Source organism: Nyctibius grandis, chromosome 2, assembly GCF_013368605.1.
Source record: "Nyctibius grandis isolate bNycGra1 chromosome 2, bNycGra1.pri, whole genome shotgun sequence".
Lineage (NCBI taxonomy): Eukaryota > Metazoa > Chordata > Aves > Nyctibiiformes > Nyctibiidae > Nyctibius > Nyctibius grandis.
In genome coordinates, this window is record NC_090659.1 from 99,713,148 (window position 1) to 99,734,081 (window position 20,934).

Here is a 20,934-nt window from a genome sequence, read left to right on the forward strand (position 1 = left end):
AAGATTATCTAGTTCCAACCGCCCTGCCACAGGCAGGGACACCTTTCCTCTAGACCAGGTTGCTCAAAGGTTCATCCAACCTGGCCTTGAACACTGCCAGGGAGGGGGCAGCCACAGCTTCTCTGGGCAACCTGTTTGCTGGACTACTTCTGTATCCAGCATCACCAGGGATCACATAAAATATGAGATCCCTGGAAACCAGAGTCTAGGAATTACATCTTTAAGTAACTAGTAGAGTTATGCTCCTGCATGCTCTCTGCATGTAAATGTAACATAACTTCAGTAAGCCAGAGAGTGTTGATTATTCTGTAGTCCTGCTTTCATTCTGGAATATGAAGTAGGATAAGAAGACAATTTTCCTTCTAAGATTATGTTTGGGGAATACGCTGAGCTGCCCAAGGAACATGCAGGCATTGCATAAATGCATATGCCTGGCAGACATTTGCCAAGACAGAGGTTTTCTGCACTGGTTTGGCTTTGTTTTCTAAGGATATGGAACTCAGAAAATTCAGCAAGGCTCAATTCAAAATTAGGTCCTCTAAAGTATGGAGCAAGTACTGGCAACCTAGCACCTACATTTTATTGTCTGAACTTCCAGTGTGGTTTTGGCAGTGCTAAGGTGGGGACCATCCGTCCTCCCCCAGAGGCTCTTCAGACTCGGGATGATCACTGCCAGCCTGCTGCCCTTGGGAAGCAAGCCACATCCATCAGCTGCCTCCTGATCATTTGCAACCACTGGAAACTATGATCAAATTGGACAAGAGGAGAGAGCTCAGGTACATTGAATTCCTTAAAATGTTATGAAATTAGACAGCTGGGGAGAGAGAAAGTGTATTCGTGTCCGTGCTGAGGAAAAGGTTAAGAAGCTCACTCACCGCTGGACATCAAATAATCAATATAGGCAAGATGTGCTACCAACTGAACTCCATTCGTTCTGGTGCTCTGGGAACAATTTTTTCAGCATCTGTCTTAAGTGTGAGGGAACTTTCTGCATCTGATGATAAATTGTGTTTAATCACTTCTACGTTATCAGTGACTTTCACCTAGCTAAGTGATTATCATGGTATTGCACAATGGATTTATCAATTCTCCTGGATTTTTTCCCTTTTGCAGGTTTGATACAGTGTTTTACTAAAAAAAAAGTCTAGGTTCTTCAGTAAGAATGTGAATGTAAATAATTCCTGGCTGACACTTTTATTTTGCTTTTGAGGTCTATTTTTTTGCACCTTTTGTTCCTTGAAACATATTTAAATAGCTCAACTAACATGGGAAACAGGTAAAAATGTTGTAATTCCTCAACAGCAGCTATCTACCAACTTGTGTTGTGTACCAGCTTATATAATTCTCAAATCTAAGATGCTGAAACTGGAACTAATACTCCTCATAACATATGTAAGATATTTTAAATAGCAAACTAATAATGCTAAAAGCCATTATATATATTTAAGTACTTAAGAATAAAGAAAAGTGTTTTTTTCTGAAAGACCAGCTGACAAATTTTACATTGCTTCAGTTTTCAATAAAAGGCTTTAGACTGCCACCAGACAGCAGTGGAAAGCTATGCTGACTTTAAGAAGGAAGCTAGAACAGAGGAAATATTCACATACTAACTTAAGAGAATCATAGTTAAACCATCTGAAACTAATACATACCAGGATACTGAGGCTGCATGTTTTTCTCTGCTTTGTGCAAGAAATAATAATTTTTATTAAGTTCCTTGTCATCTTAAAATGATTGAGCCTTGTGTTTTCTGCATGGTTTAATACTTTCAAAGTGGGACAAGTAATTATCTCTTACATAATAAACCATCTGCATGGATATAATTAAATATTTGCTCGGTTGTATTTGATATTAAACCAGAAACAGAATGTGGTTAAGTAGCATTTATCATGCAAAAGATGCCAAAATCAGCTGAAAATCCATCTATAACATCCTGGTTAGTTGCTAAGCTTTTGAAGGGGTCTTGAATAGATCTCAAATGTGATGCTGCATAACTCGGGTTGACATGGTAACGTGCATAGTAAGGAAAATCTCAGCTTTATTAGCAACTTCATTTTAATTCCCTCCCCTTTTCATATGCTTCCCTCAGTTTCTGGAGTAAATGTATCTTAAGAGTCTCTGATTGTAACTCATAATTATTTGGCATAATTAAGATGGTGTACTAGTCTTTTATTTTGTAGGCAGCAGAATAGTAACAGGTCTATGAGATGAATCCCTAGCAGCATTTTGTAATGACCATGTTAAATTTAGTACTGTTCTGAGAGACTTTATGTGTATTGCTTGGTTAATGGGATGCTTGCTATATTAGGACTGATCTGGCAGCACTCTGCCAGAGGAAACAGGCAGAAAAGAACAAATTTACTCAATATATCTACCCTAACAAACACATGAGCTATTAAGGGTCAATGACCAGAGCTGTAAGCCCTTAAGACTCTTGCTGAAGCAGACAAGACCAGAAGAGCCAAAGCCTGAGAACACAGGCTGAAGGAATGATAGCAGGGTAAAAAAGGACCCGGTAAAACAGAGGCAAGAGCAAGTTTGCAAGAACAAAACTGAGACATAGTCAACACTTTGGGGATATTTGGATAAAACGGAGGCTTCATAGATGATCATCACAAAATTTTAGGTCTTAAAGTAATATAAACACATCTTTAGATTATTTTAAAATAATTCTCTCTAAAAGCTTTATTTCTTCTGCAAAGTAAACCATACTTCGTTTTTAACAAGGAGTCACATCTTTATACATTCCTTAATTATTGTCTTCCGTGCATGAGAGCACTACAGATTGGTGTATGGTGTGGGATATGTCTGGCACCTTATAACATGTGATTGAGAGGAGGAAGGGAGGGAGGGAAGGAAGGAACTGCAGAGCTAAGATATCATTTGAGGAACATGATAGTCAGAGCAGGAGATCCCAGAGGAGAGAAATCCCAAAACAGCAATCCCGGAAGAGAGAGATTGAGCTTCCCAGCCAACTCTCATCTATATACTGAGCATGATGTTGCATGGTATGGAATATCCCATGGGCCAGTTTGGATCTGTTGCTCTGGCTATGCTCCCTCCCAGCTTCTTGTGTACCTGCACAGTAGCAAAGCATGGGAAGTTGAAAAGTCTTTTCAAGTTGAAAAAAGCAACAACTAAAACCATCAGTATATTATCTACATTCTTCTCATACCAAACCCCATACTAAACCCAAAACATAGCACTATTCTAGCTACTAAGAAAGTTAGCTCTATCCCAGCTGAAACCAGGACACATCCCTGACCTGTGAAAGAATTGCAGGAGAGGATGGCATCCAAATCCTTACTCAGAAAAGATATATGCTGCCCAAATGATCTGATTCTGGTTATAACAGGAGGTGTGGAACCCAGCAGAGACTGCTTGAAAACCTCATATGGCCAATGAATCACAAAAAAAAAAGGCATCTAAAAGGTGAAAAAACTATTCCTATACAGGGAAAATTTGAGACACCTCCCAGGTCACTAACGCCTTCCCACTTCATTTCTCCTCTTTGAACGACCTGAGGTTTCCCCCATTGTTTCCTGTGTACTGCCCTCACATATCCTTTAGTGATTTGGGACACACTGGCTGATTACTTCCTGAGAACGAGCTGAGGTCTATCCCTCCCTCTCCTTGCAAAATCCTGCCTCAGCTACTGTGATGTTCCAACCCTCTTCTGACTGACAAGACCTGCACAGCAGAATTATTTGGAGACTTACTTCAAAAGTGGCACTGGTGCAGAATTTCACCCTCTAAATTCTTTTGTGAAGCAGGCACTTTTTAAAAATAATGTTTGTGAAGATTGTGTCCCAACCCTAGCCCCTCTGGCTTATTTTTAAAACACTGGTAAACAAAACTACCATATATGCTGTTCTTCGGTTGTTCAAAAAACTGTGTATGATTTGTGCATTTATATTCAGAAAACATTCCAGCTTTCTCTCAAAATGACAAAGTCCTCAAATCCTCAGCTTAGAGCATGTGAATCCTGCTGAGACTGGGCTGAGGTTATTGTGAACATACGTATTCTAAATTATTTAAAATGCTTCTGTCAGAGGTTAGCAGTCAGCAAAGAATATCAATTTACTTTAATTAGTTTGAACCAAGGACCAACAAAAATTGAGATCCTGCACTTCAGAATTATTCTAATTCAGCTTCTTGGCAACCTGGAAAGGAGAAAGATTACAGTAACAGTATACTCATACATATATCTTGCTATACTACATGGTGATGGAGAATATTTTGGAGATGGATGGAGCTGTTTCACAAGGTAGGATTTAGCCTGCCACCGGATAGTGCATTTCTAATCGATAATCCCAAATGACAGGGTTTTAGGCTCAATTTGTTAAACAATATGGGCAAGCAAATCAAATCAGACAAACCGCTCTTTATACATGCCCTTAATAATATCTGAAATAATAATATCTGAAACATCTCAAAAATATCTAAAAGAAAAAAAATAAGAAACAAAAGACAAAAAATGAAGTCTGATAAACTATGCTGGAGGTCTTTTGTTGACATTGTTAAAATATTCATGGAGTATCAAAAAGTGAAACACCGTAATTTTCCAATACAAAACTTGTTCACTGTACAATGGGACCTCTTTCCAGTGGACAAACATGTAGAAATAACTTTAAGAATGTTTTATCCAATGACCAGCATGTAATTATATCTGCTGTATGCAAAGAGGGTTAAGTCCTGGTCTATAGTCTTTTTAAAAGAATAAATTTCTTGAAGAAGTCAGTTATAAGCAAATAAGATGAAGAGTCTTTAGCTGTGAATGATTTTTGCAGATTCAAAAATCCAGTTGTACAGTTAGAGAGAATATTGTCTTTTGTTAAAAATATCCTCACTGAAGAGAAATACAGAAGGACAGATAATATAGCAAAAACTTTTTATTTACTCGTTATTGTAAGTCTGGACAAGTGAAATGTCAACAACAGACGTATAAGAAATCATCAGTGAGAAATTTTACAGCCAGAAATACTAAGGACAAAGAGGAATTAAAAAAAATCATTGTGAACAAAATTATTCCTAGCAAAATCATAGGTCTGTTATTAGAAGCAAACAGTTGAAATGTCAGTTACAATGCAGAACAGACAGAAGTATTCAATAAATATTTCTGCATAATGCAGTCCCATCCCGGTCATCAATGCCATATATTTTGCTTAAAATAATATGCAAATAATTTTTAAAACACGGGTAGTTAAATTCTAAAAAGAACTTATTACTGGGCTGCCTGAACAGTTAATGTTGCTACTTAAGAAATTAAAGAATATTGAGGAAGTATTAAAAACCTGGATAAAGCCAAGTTTACATTTGGACAACATAAAAAATATGACCTTGATTACATAATTCTAGCCATGCTGGAATCAGTAGCAGGTAAAATAACTGAAGGTCTGATACGTGATGTAATCAATACGGAAAATGATTGTGTAACTAGTGCCAATAAGCATGTCAAATTGGGTAGATTTCTGGGTGAGATTGTTGAATATGACTGATAAATGTGACTGCATCGACATACGCTTCTGTAAAGCAACAGACACACAGCAGTATATCAATCTAATTAAGTGATTAGCGCTATACTAAATCAGTGTAACACATAATAATTAATTAAAAAACAGCTAAATGACAGATCTCCAAAAGTAACTACAAACAGCTAGTCATTACCCCTCAAATAATTCATGAGGAATTCATACAGTTCTGTTCTTTTTCATAAGCAAGTTTTTCCCAACGTGTTTCCGGCACCTGGTGCCAGGACTCTGCCACCCCACCCCACGCCTCTGCTGTGCCCAGCTGGCTGCTGGTGCAGCTCCAGTAGCGCAGATCCCTGCTGGGAGCTGGCACAGGCTGTTTGGTGAAATGGGCATATGCGACCACGCTAGCACCAGTTCCCTCCACCTGGTTTGGCATCCTGAGTGCCTCTCTGACATGAAGTGGAATGAGCTCTAAACATACCCTTGACATCGCTGCCTTGGGGGACTGGGCCCCACATTTTAGAAAACGCTGTCCTCTGCTACTACATAAATTTATGAGTGATCTGAAGGAATATTTAACAGCATTAATGGTAAAATTTTCAGATGACATAAAATGCATAAAGCACTAAATAATGCAAAGAAAAAACAGTTTTTCTGTAGGGAAATTGACATCCTTTAGTAAGCCAGGATCATTTGAACGTGCTTTTTGAGACAGCTGAATGCAAGGTCATTCAGCAGGAACAAAGAATGTAGGTCACATTTAGAAGACTGGAGACTGTGTCGTGGAACGCAGTGACTCTGAAAAGGATTTAGGGGTCACAGTGGTTAGCCAACTAAAGAGAAGCTCCCAGAACAATGTTCCAAAGCATTTGGTACAGCCTTCAGATACAGGAGTGTTGGGTGGTGACATAGCTGTATCCAATTCTACCGTACACTTTTGACAAAGGTGCTTAAAAATTAGAAATGTTGAGAAAAGCACTGCTGAAATACTGTTAGATCAGAAAAACCTGATTAATAGTAACAGAGATGAGAAGTCCAAGTTAGTTAATTTATCCAAAGTGAGATTAAGAAGAGACAGTATTGTGCTTTATAAAGATGCGTTACAGAGGGCTCAGGAAACACACAATATTCCAAAGTCTGTCCAAAAAGGAAAGACAATTTTGGATTAGCAAAATAGTAAAAGCATCTTTTAAAGTGCTTTAAAAAGAAAAGCATGGCAAGCGTGCATGAAAAAGGCAAACATATTGTACAGTATTGTGTCGTGTCTTCATATTCAGCACAAAACTGGAAATGAACAAAATAACATATTTTAAAAGATACTTTCCTGTTAGGTTTATACTTTAGTATTGATCTATATTGTATTCTTTTCTTTTGATCTTTTTTTCTTTAACATAATCAGAGTGAAGATCTTTCTTGAACATCTGACAAATATTTTGCACACTTAGGCTAGATGTAAATAATACATGTCGGAGAGATGTAAACACCAATGGGAGAAATAAATTATGTACGTGAACACAGGGCACTACAGCTAAAGTAATGAGCTGAAACATAAGAAACTTCCATTAACTTGATCATCAGGAAAACATTCATTATAATTGGAGGAATTCAGCTTTGAAGAGATGTCTCCTTTGGGAAGTAGAAGCCCCATTACCTGAGACATTTAAAATTAACTGGACAAAACAGCACTGAAGAATGTTAAAGAATGTTTCTTTGTTAGGACCATGATAGTCTTTTCCATCTCTAATCTTTGTGATCTCCCGGTTTTTCTTTTCGTTTCAGACCATCATGAATATTTTATTTGATTCTTGACCTACAAAAGATATGGTTTAAAGAACAGAACTTTAATGCAAGATTACCAGAATTCTTTTAAAATTAGTTTCCATTCTTCCGTCAAGTATACCAACATTACCAATATCACCCTTATCTGTTATGTCTAAACACGGACCAAGAGATTTTCAAAACCAATAGGCTAAAAAGCAATATAGCTGGTGAAACAGAATCACAGAATCAACCAGGTTGGAAGAGACCTCAGGGATCATCAAGTCCAACCGTTGCCCTGACACCACCCTGTCAACTAGACCATGGCACTAAGTGCCATGTCCAGTCTTTTCTTAAACACATCCAGAGATGGTGACTCCACCACCTCCCTGGGCAGCCCATTCCAATGTCTAATAACCCCTTCTGGAAAGAAATTCTTCCTAATGTCCAACCTGAACCTCCCCTGGCGAAGCTTGAGGCTGTGTCCTCTTGTCCTGTCGCTAGTTGACCGGGAGAAGAGGCCAACTCCCACTTCACTACAACCTCCCTTCAGGTAGTTGTAGACTCCAATAAGGTCACCTCTGAGCCTCCTCTTCTCCAAGCTAAACAACCCCAGCTCCCTCAGCCGTTCCTCGTAGGTCAGACCCTTCACCAGCTTGGTCGCCCTCGTCTGGACTCGCTCCAACACCTCAACATCTTTCTTGAAGTGCGGGGCCCAGAACTGAACACAGTACTCAAGATGCGGCCTCACCAGTGCCGAGTACAGAGGGACGATCACTTCCCTAGACCGGCTGGCTACACTATTCCTAATAGAGGCCAGGATGCCATTGGCCTTCTTGGCCACCTGGGCACACTGCTGGCTCATGTTTAGCCGGCTGTCGATCAGCACCCCCAGGTCTCTTTCCACCGGGCCGCTTTCTAACCACTCTTGCCCCAGCCTGTAGAGCTGCATGGGGTTGTTGTGGCCGAAGTGTAAGACCCGGCACTTGTTCTTGTTGAACCTCATGCCGTTGGTCTCGGCCCATCTATCTAACCTGTCCAGATCCCTCTGTAGGGCCTTCCTACCCTCCAGCAGATCGACACTCCCACCCAGCTTGGTGTCATCTGCAAATTTGCTGAGGGTACACTCAATCCCTGCGTCTAGATCATCTACAAAGATATTGAACAGCACCGGCCCCAGAACTGAGCCCTGGGGAACACCGCTAGTGACCGGCCGCCAGTTGGACTTTGCCCCATTCACCACCACAATACGGGGTGCTCAATTTTTAGGAACTTGCATCTGAAAAATGACAATCTTTGGTCAAGTGCCTCAGCACCCCATTGACCATAGGGGAAGAATTAAGTGCCTTAGAACAAGATCTACAAAAAAAAAGCTAGGTGGTAAGAGCGTGCTGAAGACAGAGCTGTACAATGAATTCTGAATCTCTTTGATGTTCAGGTATTTTAATGCTGTTTCTCCTTCGAGCAGAAGTTTTCCTGAAGGTTTTAGGTGCTCATTTATTTTTCAGAAACTAAGGAAACAAGTGTAGTCGGAAGACTCCTGTCTCTGCTCTATGCAATACTTTAGTGATTAAAAACTCTTCCAGGATGATGAAGACACAGCATCAATTAATTTTTCTCCTTCAGGGAATCTCCTGTCTCCTAAGAGGCTCTCTGTAGACTATTCTAGGGGAACAGAAAAGAAGGGGAGTGCTCCGTTCCCTTCTTCTTTTGAGCCTCTTACAGTTTTTGTAGACTGAAGGCTTCGTTTGCCTTCAAACAGATTAAGCAGGAGCCTCTATTCTGATTAGAGGTCTCTCCCTAGGAGCAGGGCACCCTGGGCTTAAATCCCTGCTCCACTGACTGTTTCTGGATTTATAGATATAAAACACATAAACAGTCTGTAACTCAGAAACACAAAGCCATCTTTTGTCCTTCCCAACTGAGTGCCATAACCACGAGGTTACAGACTAATTCCCTCTCTGTGATCTAATGCATTTTTAATTCTTTCAGAGTACAAAGTGGAGCAGCTTCAACAGAAGGGACAGACTGTGTTTTCTTCCCTTCCACGTCCCCCTGGACTGTGGGCTGTTTACCTGACAAATAGAAGAGTGTTGAAGCCTTTGTTGCACAGAGGAAAGCAAACCAGGTCCTTCACGTGGAGAATGTTTTAACCACTGAGATTTTTGTATTAAAATGAAGAATAACCAAGCCTTTGAGGAGAAGGCATCAGGTACAACTGAATTTTTCTATGGCTTAGCAAACATGCTCAACACCTGAGGGGCTCGGGCATAAAAGGAGTGAGTCAGATGAAGCCTGAGATGCCTTTGGGCAAATATGTCTTCTGGGAAATTTAAGTATAAAACCTGTAGCATCTATGGAGGTTAGCCACCTCCAAGGTCAGCTGTAACTAAGCAAGAGGTGTGAGGAAGCTTGGCTCCAGTTTTAGTACCTAAATTCCACGTCAGTCCCACCTTCACCATTCGATCCCTGTTATGGGGCTTCGATGACTGGATGGGCTCTCAGCACTTGGGGACCAGGCGAACCTCATGGAAATGCCAAGTGACACATTTGGTAAAAATACTTACAAAGGTGTTTTTTAGATGCTGGGTCAGGCCCTCGCAGGGCCAGCAGCTGCCCCCCGCCAGGCACGGCCCTGCCCCCGATCTGGGGCACGTCTCACCGGCCGGGGCTCCCCGGGCTGGAGGGAGGCGGCGGACGGGCAGCGACCCGCAGAGCGCCCAGAAATCACCTCAGGGGGAGCCCGCTGGAGCGGAACCGACCGTCCCAGCCGGGCCTCTCCTCCGCGGCCCCCCGCCTGGGGCTGACGGGGGGCGCAGGCGGGCAGCGGGCTCCCCTCGCACCCGCCGCCCCGCGGGGAGGGCGCGCTGCCGGGGGCGGCTCCGGGGGTCGCCCAGCAGCGCCGACGGAAGAACGGGCCCGCAACGGGAGAAACAGAGGGGGAGACAGCGGCGGCGGCGCCGCCCTCTGGAGAGAGCGCCAGGGAGAGGCTGGTGTGAAGAGCCGCATTTCAATGAGGGCCGGGCTAATGCAAATCACTGCAATCGGCAGCAGCAGAAGAAAGGCGAAGCAGCTGCAGCCCGGGCTCCCCAGCAGCGCGCTCCAGCCAGGGGAGGCGTAACAAAGGCAGCGGAGCCGCTTTCTGCGGCAACTACTGCCGTTAAAGCCGGGTGGTCGCCGGGGGGGGAGGGGAGGAGCTGCCGATCTTTGGCCGCTTCCCACGTCAAGCCGCCGTCTGCCCTCCGCGCCCTGCCGGCAGGTCTGAGGGAGAACGTGCTCGCCAGGCTGCGGAGAACAGGTAAGCGCCGGGGCCGGGGCCGCCCCTCTCCTGCGCGGGGGCCGGGGCGCGGCCGCTGGGCGCCCGCCGCGGCGCGGTGCACCTGTGCCCATTGTGTGGGGCGGCGGCCTCCGCCCAGCGCCGCAGCGCTGGCCCCGGGCGGCTCCGCTCGCCGTGTGCCGGTGTGTGCGCTGGCTGCGGGAGCCGTGGGGCACGGGCACCCGCCGCCGTCTGCCCCCGCAGCGGGCTGCCGCCGTGGGCGGCCGGCTGTGCCCTGGCAGCCTTGTGGAGCGCTCTGGGTGCTTCCCCCCCAGCGCCCGGGAGTGAACGCGCCTCGGGTTTGTTACCGTGCGGTTCACGCTGCGTTGCTGGCCCGCAGCGGGGCTGAAGTGCTCGACGCCACCTTTAGCGGGCTGGTTGTGTTTCAAACACTTTTCCCCCACCCCAGCAGAATAAACCCCTTTTTTTCTTGAAGATGCTGCCGCATGTACCCACGTTTCTCCCCCCCTACCATGACTTAGTAGTCAGTCTGCTGCTTAGTCTCTATGTCATCTTCGATGGGTCCCAGTCACATCGCTGCACGATGTATTTTTTTTTCATCAGCATCTGTGATTGTTTTATGTAATTGCTCACACACACCTGCATTATAAATAGTTCTTTAACAGACGTATAGGTTGTGAAGAGCTGGGCATGGTGGTTTTCCAGGGATGTGTCCTTGCATTTTTCTATATCTGTATGTATATTAGTATATATATTTATACACACACGCACGGAAACATCTGATCGGATCAAATTGTTGAGGATTTCTTTGTCTGCTCTGACCTTGAGGTTTGAACACGCTTTTCTGTAAATAGCAGGACTGTGGTGTTCAAGGGGAGCTCTATTTCTGTTTCAAAGGGCGTAATTGGGAATTACAGCCATTATTGATTAAAGCATAAGTGTGCGGAAGGAAGGGCAGTGACTCGCACTTCTTCCTCCCCCCATCCAAAATCAGTAAAGCTGAAAGTCTTTTTAAAAGGTATATCTTCACGTAAACTTCTTTTTCCTTTATTTTTTTTTTTTTTTTTGCATGTATGTTTGAGCTGGTTTGAGCAAATGAAACAGCAGACCTAAGAAAAATCCGTTTTTCTTGGCACAGGCATTGCTTATGAGATACAGTTTCTGAATTGTGAGTTTTGGGATTGCTTAAATCTGAATAACAGGTTCTCATTGGAATTAGAGAGGAAGTAAAACAACTGACATAATTTTTTTAACATGGACATGGTGGTGGTATAATCTTGATCCTAAGTAGTGGCCACTAATTGATATTTTGTATTACCCTATAGAGAAGTGTCAGTGAAATGCCACAGCGAGTGTTCTTGTTCTTTTCACTGAGGTGGAGTGTATGTGTGTATGTATACTGAGGAGGAAAAACGTAGATTAGTCTTTTTCTTTTGTGTATATATATACACACACACACATATATACTGTACCATACATATGATTGGTAGCTTTAAAGTATTTACAAATATAAATCTTGCATATATACATAAGCACATGATCCTGTGCCAGTGTAGCAAAATAAGTTGTGAGCTGTAAGCAAAGCAGGGTAAATAATTTCCACCAAGGCGCCACACTTGCAATGGTTAGCCTTAGGTGCTTGTACTAGTCAAGCATGTCAGCTGCTCTGAGAAGCTGCTGAGCGCATCCCCTACAGCTTTACAGCATCAGGGTCCAGCTGTATAATCGTTGGTTTAATACAAACTTCTGTAAGCTAAAGAGCACCCAGAAGTCTTTCTGTATTTCCTCCGCCTGTTTTACAGCTGGTCTGAATGTATTTTTTTCCTTAATGGTCACACAATTATGAGTGGTTGAAACAAAGCTTGTGCTTGCTATTTTTTTTCTTTTTATTGGAAATCAATGAGAGAGACCACTTCTAAATTAGGTCTGTGTATCTGTGCTATAAATAAACTTACTGTGCTTTGTTGTTCTGCAGACAACTGCAAATCTAGGTGGCTTCTAAATTAAAAGAAATGCATTTTGAACCTAATCATCTTTTGTTCATTCTATTTTTTTCCATATTTTTGTTTCTTTTATTTGTGAAGATTAATGTGCAATTTGTAGTATTTAGTCTTGTGTTGGTTGTAAAAAGGAATGGAAGTATCTACCTCCTTGATTTCATTTCAGAACATGTGAAGTTCCATTTATGTGAACTATAGTGAACAACTGGGATCATTTTGGTCAGAGATGATGGGTTTTTGTCACTGTCAAACATTGGAGACACCAACTGCTAATTTGCCCATTGACACTGAATTTATCACTCCTTCAGTGATAGTTTTGTAGGCAAAAGAAGCTGTCAGCCTTAATTAATTTGAATATTAGGCCTAGGATATTAATAATATGTCTTGCAAATGTTACAGAGCACTAAAGTAGCTTGCTTACTGAAAAATACTAGTTTCCTGTGTCCCTCTAATCTTTGTTTTATTTCTTGACATTTGAGCACTTCTCTTGGTTCAGAGTATGCAAAGTGTTTGCACAAGGACAACTGAAGTAATTTATTGCAAAGCTTAGGCTGTAGGGAAACCAGTGGTTGTAATACACAAGAACTTTTGAACAGTGGGCTTGACCCACTAAGTGGTAGTCTGGATTCTCTTCGCCAACCTACGACATCTATTCCTCCCAGAAGTTCTTAATTTCTTACTTGTTGGTGACTGGTTGCCTTTCTGGAATAGCACCTCTTGAGATCACAGTTGGAACAGACAGTTTAGTGGGGATGAATGGTCTAGAAGGTAGACCAGACTCAAATCTCACCTGAATGTAATATGAGAAAAAGTAGAAAGTTGATGCCTTTGTTCTCTTTTTTCAGTAGCTCAACTTTGTCCCCTCATTTTCAGAATTCTTACTGAATTTGAACAAATGCTTTTTAATGTTTGGATGTGGCTAGCAGTTGGTTTCATGAGTGACATTTCTACGGTGTATAAAAGCCTAACTTATGAACTAGGTTTTATGGCATGGCAAGAGAGTTAGCTGTAAAATGAACACGTGAACGTAGCATAGTTTAATTCAAACATTTCTCTCATCCTGAAAAGTAGTCCTCTGTAAGTGCCATGCATAGAACGTGAAGTCTCAAAGTGAGCTCCCTTAAAGTGTGTTTCTTAAACTTTTTCTCTTCTCTTGTGCATCCCTTAGGTTGAACTTCAAGATGTCCCTTGGGAGAGATATGGAGCTGGAGCATTTTGATGAGCGTGATAAAGCGCAGCGTTATGGCAGAGGGTCCCGGGTAAATGGTTTGCCCAGCCCTACTCACAGTGCTCACTGCAGCTTTTACCGAACCCGTACTCTACAGACCCTGAGTTCTGAGAAAAAAGCCAAGAAAGTTCGTTTCTATCGTAATGGAGACCGGTATTTCAAAGGGATTGTATATGCCATCTCCCCTGACCGGTTTAGATCCTTTGAAGCTCTTCTGGCTGATCTGACCCGAACTCTGTCTGACAATGTGAATCTGCCCCAGGGAGTGAGAACAATCTACACGATTGATGGCTCCAAGAAGATTTCCTCCTTGGACCAGCTAGTAGAAGGTCAGCAGTAAGATTTGGAGGTGTAAAGTTATGTTTGAGTCAGTGTTTGTTTGTCTAATCTATTAAGTCTTACGCAAATAGGTAGTGGTATTGTTGTTCTAATTGATAAAGAAAGAATTTTCAATGGTATAACTAGAATTGTGAGTATCTTAAATTTTGCCGTGAAATATTGTTGCCTTGCTACTTATTTCACTCTTGTTGAAAGTGTCTGACCTTTCCCTTTCTGTTAACCTAGTGTTGATAGTCCTAGATCTTGAAGATCGCATCTGCTGCTGCTTTTGAACTTGCATATTTAAAAATGCTGATGAGAGTTTAGTCAGTTAAACTTGACAAGGTCCGTGGTGCTGATGAAACCTATGTGAAATTCAATTCTGATGGATTTTTTCAAATCTGTCTACCTAGTGAAGAGCTCCAGCTCTTCCCTACAAGTAAATATGCCTTAATTAAAATACTCACCTCTCACAGATTGGCATAAATGTAGGCAACCTGTTAAAAGAGTAATGTTGTAGCCATGGTTCAGCTGGGGTAGACTGTAAGCTTTTCTCCCCTGTAGCATTTCTCTTTTCCTTTTCACCAGTCCATTGGCATCTTTATGTTGTTTTTAAATAAGAATCATGTACCTGCAGTGTAAAGCATTACCAGTGATTTGGTCAGAGATGATGGGTCTTGGTCACTGGCAAACATCAAAGATGCCAGTCGCTAATTTGCCTATCAACACTGAATTTATCACTCCTTCAGTGATAGTTTTGTTGGCAAAAGAAGCTGTCAGCATTAATTAATTTGAATATTAGGCCTAGGATATTGATAATACCTTTTGAAAGTTTTACAAATCGCTGAAGTAACTTTTCCAACATAAAGTGCTTCTGGCTTGCAGTGGGTTTCTTTTTGTGTGTGTAGGCAATAGCTTCTAGTATAAAACATCAGATTGTATAAGGTCGGAAAGCATTAACTAGCACATGGCCATAACTGAGGTTGTTTTTTATCTGTTAAGTTTAAATGCAGGTGGCTGACTGTGTTCAAAGAAAATAAAGGTGGAACAATTTTGTCATCGTTGCTTCCATCCTGCCCCTGTTGCCAGTGTGCCATGGGCAAACGTGTAAAGCATGGATCTATAGCCACTGGGCAGTCAATTTAGAGTTGTAACAGAGTTTGAAATTTCTTTGATTTTCATTTTTAGCACAGAGTGAGAGAACTTGCAGTATCAGGATGAAATAAGAGGATCAGAAGGCAGCTAATGTGGGGAGAGAAGAAAAGAGTAATGCCAAATAAGGTTCCTGAAAGAGGAGCATGTCTTTGCACAGCAGGTGTTCAGCCACCATTGAGTTGTCTATTTTAGGTGTAATAGCGGAGGAAAGCTTTTTAAGGAGAAGTTTTGAGAAGGGGATATTCTTGATAATCCTCCTTGCATAAAAAGGAGAGTAGGAGACAACATGAAGATGCTCAAAAAGAAAATTGAAGTGGTGGGATTGTCCATGTAAGTAAGGGGTTTTGGGGTTAGAACCATAGGTTTAGTGAAATGGAAAGGAAACTGGTCTTAAGATCAATGTTATGAATTCCAGCGCAGAGTTAGAACTGGTTTTGTCAGGACAGTATTTAATTGGTGGAGAAAATTAATTTCTGGGAGGAAAGACCAACATTAATCAACATCTGTTTAAAAGCAGTGTTTGTGCATTTCCTTCTCAGTAGTGGTATAAATAATTGTGCTTATTTGATTGGTATGCTCATCAAGAAGCAAGTATCACTGATGTTAATTTGATTTGCACAGTCTTTTGCTGCCAGTCAGAACCAGCTTTTGAAAAGAAAGAACTGAATGCAGAAATAAATTCAGCAACCTATAAGACTGGTTTATTTTGTCATCCTAGAGAAGAATAATACCAGTTAAAAATCAGTCAGTCAAAATGAGTGATGGGACAAGAGCATAATTTTATTTTAAATAAGGGCTTTGGGCTTTCTTTTAGTTCTCTGGGACTTTATTCCTTACCTTTTCAGTGAACATATCCTCCCTTCCTGTATATATTTCAAGTTGGACAGTCGTATTTTCTTGTGCCATTAACACTGTGGGATTTACAGAAGTCAGTCTTTGTGTGCAAGTAGAGTGCTACATCCTTGTTCCACCTGAAAGGAGGCTTCTGTCTGTTTGTATAAAACTGCAAGGTGGGTTATTTTGTTCTGTTTCCTTCGTAGAGATTCACTGTAGAGTACAGGTTCCTATATTATTAGTTCAGCGATGGTTTTTATGTAAGCCCCTTCCACTCTTTACTGTACAAATTTATTAGAGTTTGGCTAGTCTGCCACAGCATTAATTAGCTTGAAGCAGTGCTTTGTGTCTAAATAGCTGGAAAATCACTTGATTTCTGCCCGTTGCCAAATGACATTTGTGCTCAAACTGTTGAAATATGAAGCATTGCTTTCTTCATGGTGAGACTGTTTCCTTACTGTATGAGTTAATCTAATGAGACTATTATGCATTTAGATGATTTCTTTCTTTTTTTTTCTTTTTTTGAGCATTGATTTTAGTGATTGCATTGTAAGGTAAATCTGTAAGGCCTTCATTTGGTGTTGCTTTTTTGCCTTTGTGCCTGTGAGGAAGTTAGAATCATGGAATAATAGAATCATTTTGGTTGGAAAGGACCTTTAAGATCATCAAGTCCAACTGTTAACCTAGCACTGCCAAGTCCACCACTAAACCATGTCCCTAAACACCACATCTACACGTCTTTTAAATACCTCCAGGGATAGTGACTCCACCACTTCCCTGGGCAGTCTGTTCCAATGTTTGACAACCCTTTCAGTGAAGAAATTTTTCCTGATACCCAATCTAAATCTCCCCTGGCGCAACTTGAGGCAGTTTCCTCTTGTCCTATCACTTGTTACTTGGGAGAAGAGATTAACACTCGCCTAGCTACAACCTCCTTTCAGGTAGTTATAGAGAGCAGTAAGGTCTCCCTTGAGCCTCCTTTTCTCCAGGCTAAACAACCCCAGTTCCCTCAGCTGCTCCTCATAAGACTTGTTCTGCAGACCCTTCACCAGCTTCATTGCCCTTCTTTGGACTCTCTCCATCACTTCAATGTCTTTCTTGTAGTGAGGGGCCCAAAACTGACACAGTATTCGAGGTGTGGCCTCACCAGTGCCAAGTACAGAGGGACGATCACTGCCCTAGTCCTGCTGGCCACACTATTTCTGATACAAGCCAGGATGCTGTTGGCCTTCTTGGCCACCTGGGCATGCTGCTGGCTCGTATTCAGCGGGCTGTCGATCAACACCCCCAGGTCCTTTTCCACCAGGCAGCTTTCCAGCCACTTTTCCCCAAGCCTGTAGCGTTGCATGTGGTTGTTGTGCCCCAAGTGCAGGACCCGATACTTAGCCTTGTTGAACCTCATAGTTGGCCTTGGCCCATCGATCCAGCCTGTCCAGATCCCTCTGCAGAGCCTTCATACCCTCAAGCAGGTCAACACTCCCACCCAACTTAGTGTCTTCTGTCAACTTACTGAGGGTTCACTCGATACCCTCATCCAGATCATTGATAAAGATATTGAACAGAACTGTTAAAGAGAAGGAAGTTACTGTACTCTTACCTTCCTATATGGTACATGAAGATGGAAAAGCAACTAGCTTCTGGGGGAACAACACAGCAGCCACTGTCTTTCATCCCAGACCTAAATACGTAGAACTGTATGAAAGATAGTCCAAAAGGAAAAAGTTTGTAAAGGAGCTGTTCTGCTTCAGTAATGTTTAGTTCTGTCCTGCATACAATTCAGGGCTGGCATGGTACTGTGCTGGTGCTGTAGGTTGTTTTGAGGTGCACGGAAGCATGTTCCCCTTATATGAAACTAAGGACTTCATAGGTTTTGGTGTTTTTTTGTTTTTTTTTTTTTTTGAAGACTTGGGGCATGAGAGATTTGTTGGAATTTGATAACAAGGGGTATGTACTGTTGTAAAAAGTTTCATACACTCTGTAACTTCTCTTCTCCTGTCACCTTAGATGAAGGAAATTATGCAATGATTCAGGTTACCTTCTTTTTGTCAGATCTAATGTTTAGGACCTTCTTTAAAGAATGGTTTCCAAATGCGACATGACTTTATTCCCTAGGTATGACAAGTAATCGAAGCATGTAGGAGCAATAAAGATGAAATTGCTCTCAAGGCTACATTGTCTAGCTGTAAACAAAGTCTCAGGAAAGGACTAATGCCTCTTGCTTTTCCAAAAGTGTACCATCTTTAAAGCTGAAGGCAGAGGTGGACTGATGGATCTTACCCTCAAAATTACTATTGAACAGTGTAAGAAGAACAGCAATAAATTGGAATGAGCAGGATAACTCTGAAATGAAGAGTGTTATTTACGGTTTTTACTCCTCGGGTCCTGCTATGTGGAACAAAGACCACAAAATCAATCCATAGCCAGAACTGCATCCCTTTGTCATTAATTTTTATTATAATATTACCTCAGAGTCTTGGGCGGGGACCAGAATAAATTGTTTTAGATTTCCACAATACCTACCACAAAAGATGAACCCTGCAGCAGATGAACTGGCAGTCAGAGACAAACCAAAAACCCCAAACCACAAGGCTGAGGGAGTACTGGGAAACAATATTGTCACATGTCAATATCGGGTGCACTGCTAAACTATTGTAAAGACACGTATGTGTGCGTGCACATTTTGTGTAGGCATAATGGCAAAAATAGTTTTAAGGAATAATCTCGGAAAGAAAAATGAATGTCTCTCAGGGATTATCTTGGAGCTCCAGTCCTCATTGAATGAACAGTTTGAAAGAGCGCAAATATACCAGTTCCAAAATCTGGTCATGGCTGTAACTGGCTAATAATTCTTGGGAGATGTGGATGTCACTGAAGTGGCAGAGGAGATGATGGGTCACATGAGGACTGTGTGAAGGCTCTTGCAAGTGGAGGCAGGCAGTTGGTATTCGATGCAGCAGAGAAGCTGCCTGCCAGTGGAGGGTTCAAAGGGCAGTGTCTCCTTGCTGAAGTGGTGGGCTGTGACAGAGTTCCTGTCTTTTTTTGTATGTGGGCCTTGCTGCTTCCAGTGTCACCTCATTCCTCTTATCTCAGCTTTTCCCTCTCCTACTTGCTACTACTGCTGCCTCCTTGACTGACATCTACTCCAGCGGTGCTGGTGAGAAGCCCAGCCAGGACAGGCTGCAGGACTTGATTGATGTGGTCTCTGCACTCTGGAGCTAATGCTCTTTCTTCTAAGCCCTGCCTACCTCAGCAGCAGGGAATTGGTGGGCTGGAAAGATTCATAGGCGTATGTAATATGCTATCAAAATAAAAATAGTAAAGTATCTGTTTAAATGTTTGTAGAGCTGAATCTGTGTGGACATTTGTTTATAGGATTGAGTTTACGCTGGATATTTACCATGGACTTGATCCAGGGCTATCAAAGTTAGTGAAACTTGGACTGGATCCTATAGCAGAAATGCCTGCAATCCTTATATCGTTTAATAAACAAGCAACTGAATAATCCTGTTGCATAAAATGCTAGAGGGTTGTTCTGGCACTGTTTATTTGATTATTTTATTTCATGAATTTGAGAAGATTCACCCATTAGCCAGTTGATTCACATTGATGTCTTCCTTAATGATTTCTTGGCAAGTCCCATGATTTCTTTTTCTAGGTGCTTTCCAGTTATTTTTTTAAAGTGTGTACAATGCCTATCTTGCTTATAGTAAGACTGGAAATTTGGGGGAGCAGAGGAAGAAGAGGTATGTCTTTATTTTTTCAGTTGGCTTTTGATGAGGAAAAAAATAATTTTAGTCTGAGCTGAGCAGAAAGAGTGATGTGCAAAAAAAGTCCTTTAAAAGGTCTGAGGAGATCTGATTTAAAGTTTCTGGTGCATCTGATTGCTAGGTGAACATGAGTAGGTCAGATTTATTTCCTATAGATGCTCCATCGCTTTTGCACTGTTGCATTTTTTTCAGACACTGCAGAAAGACAAGACAGCAGTAATGTAGTTTAAGTAGGTTATTACTCTATTAACTAACACATTTGGGAACTCTCAGGTAGTAAACTTATTTGGTTCAGGTCATCTTCCTTTTGCAATTTGCTCCGCGTGGTGAGGGGTAGTCAGAATTCTTTCCCCTGAGAGATTGCTCTTCTGCCTTTTGAATGCAGAAAACCGAAAGATGGAAGTGAAGGGCAGGTGGTGTGCCTGTTGCATGGAGTGCTGGGGGTTCCAGTCCCTCCCTGTTCTCTTAATCTGTTTATTACCCCATCTGTGGGAAATGGACTGCAATGAATGACTGCTGCACTGAGCATCCTCGGCCAGGATGCCTCACCACCAAAGTGTGCAGTTGCTGCAGTTCCTCCATCTCTGGTGGGATTGTTAAATTAATTTTCCTTTCCTCATAGGTACTCTCCTACAAGGAATTCAACACTATTTTCAATAAATTGGCAGTCCTGCTGCCTCACAAAGGGATTGGTTGTTCCCTCTCTGCTTGCGTGATTCAAACAGGGTTCTCTGTTCCTTCTCCAAGGTTTTCACCCAAGACCGGCTGGCTTCTTTATGAAGCCATTTTAGGCCAAGTCACCTTTAGCACAGAAAAGCAATGCAAATAATCTCTTTTCAGAGATGATGCGTTGATCATTCTTGTAGTGAGAATATCAGCAAGCTGAAGGAAAGTAACTGCTAATACCAATGTGCCAAAGAGGGAATCAAACACTTGCAACAGGAAAGCTCCAGGACCTACAGGCAGTGATTCAATGTCTCCTGAGCAGTCACCCTGTACAGAGATATTATTTTTTAAATTGTATTTTTAATACATGAAGCATGTAATGAAATTCTGTCATGAACTATAAGAACCATCCTTCAGTACATAGTTCTAGTGGTTCAGCTGCATTGAATTTTGACAG

At 42.0% G+C, this 20,934-nt stretch overlaps 1 protein-coding gene across 8 annotated transcripts in view; it reads left to right on the forward strand.

The window, feature by feature from the left end:
- The first annotated feature begins 13,690 nt into the window (after window positions 1-13,690).
- The window catches only part of DCLK1 (doublecortin like kinase 1), a 274,345-nt gene continuing 267,101 nt past the window's right edge, over window positions 13,691-20,934 (forward strand). For all 8 annotated transcript variants that reach the window (XM_068419328.1, XM_068419319.1, XM_068419336.1 and 5 more), the window contains exon 1: window positions 13,691-14,066. In XM_068419328.1, coding sequence (XP_068275429.1) covers window positions 13,691-14,066 — 376 coding nt within the window. The remainder of the gene's footprint in view (window positions 14,067-20,934) is intronic.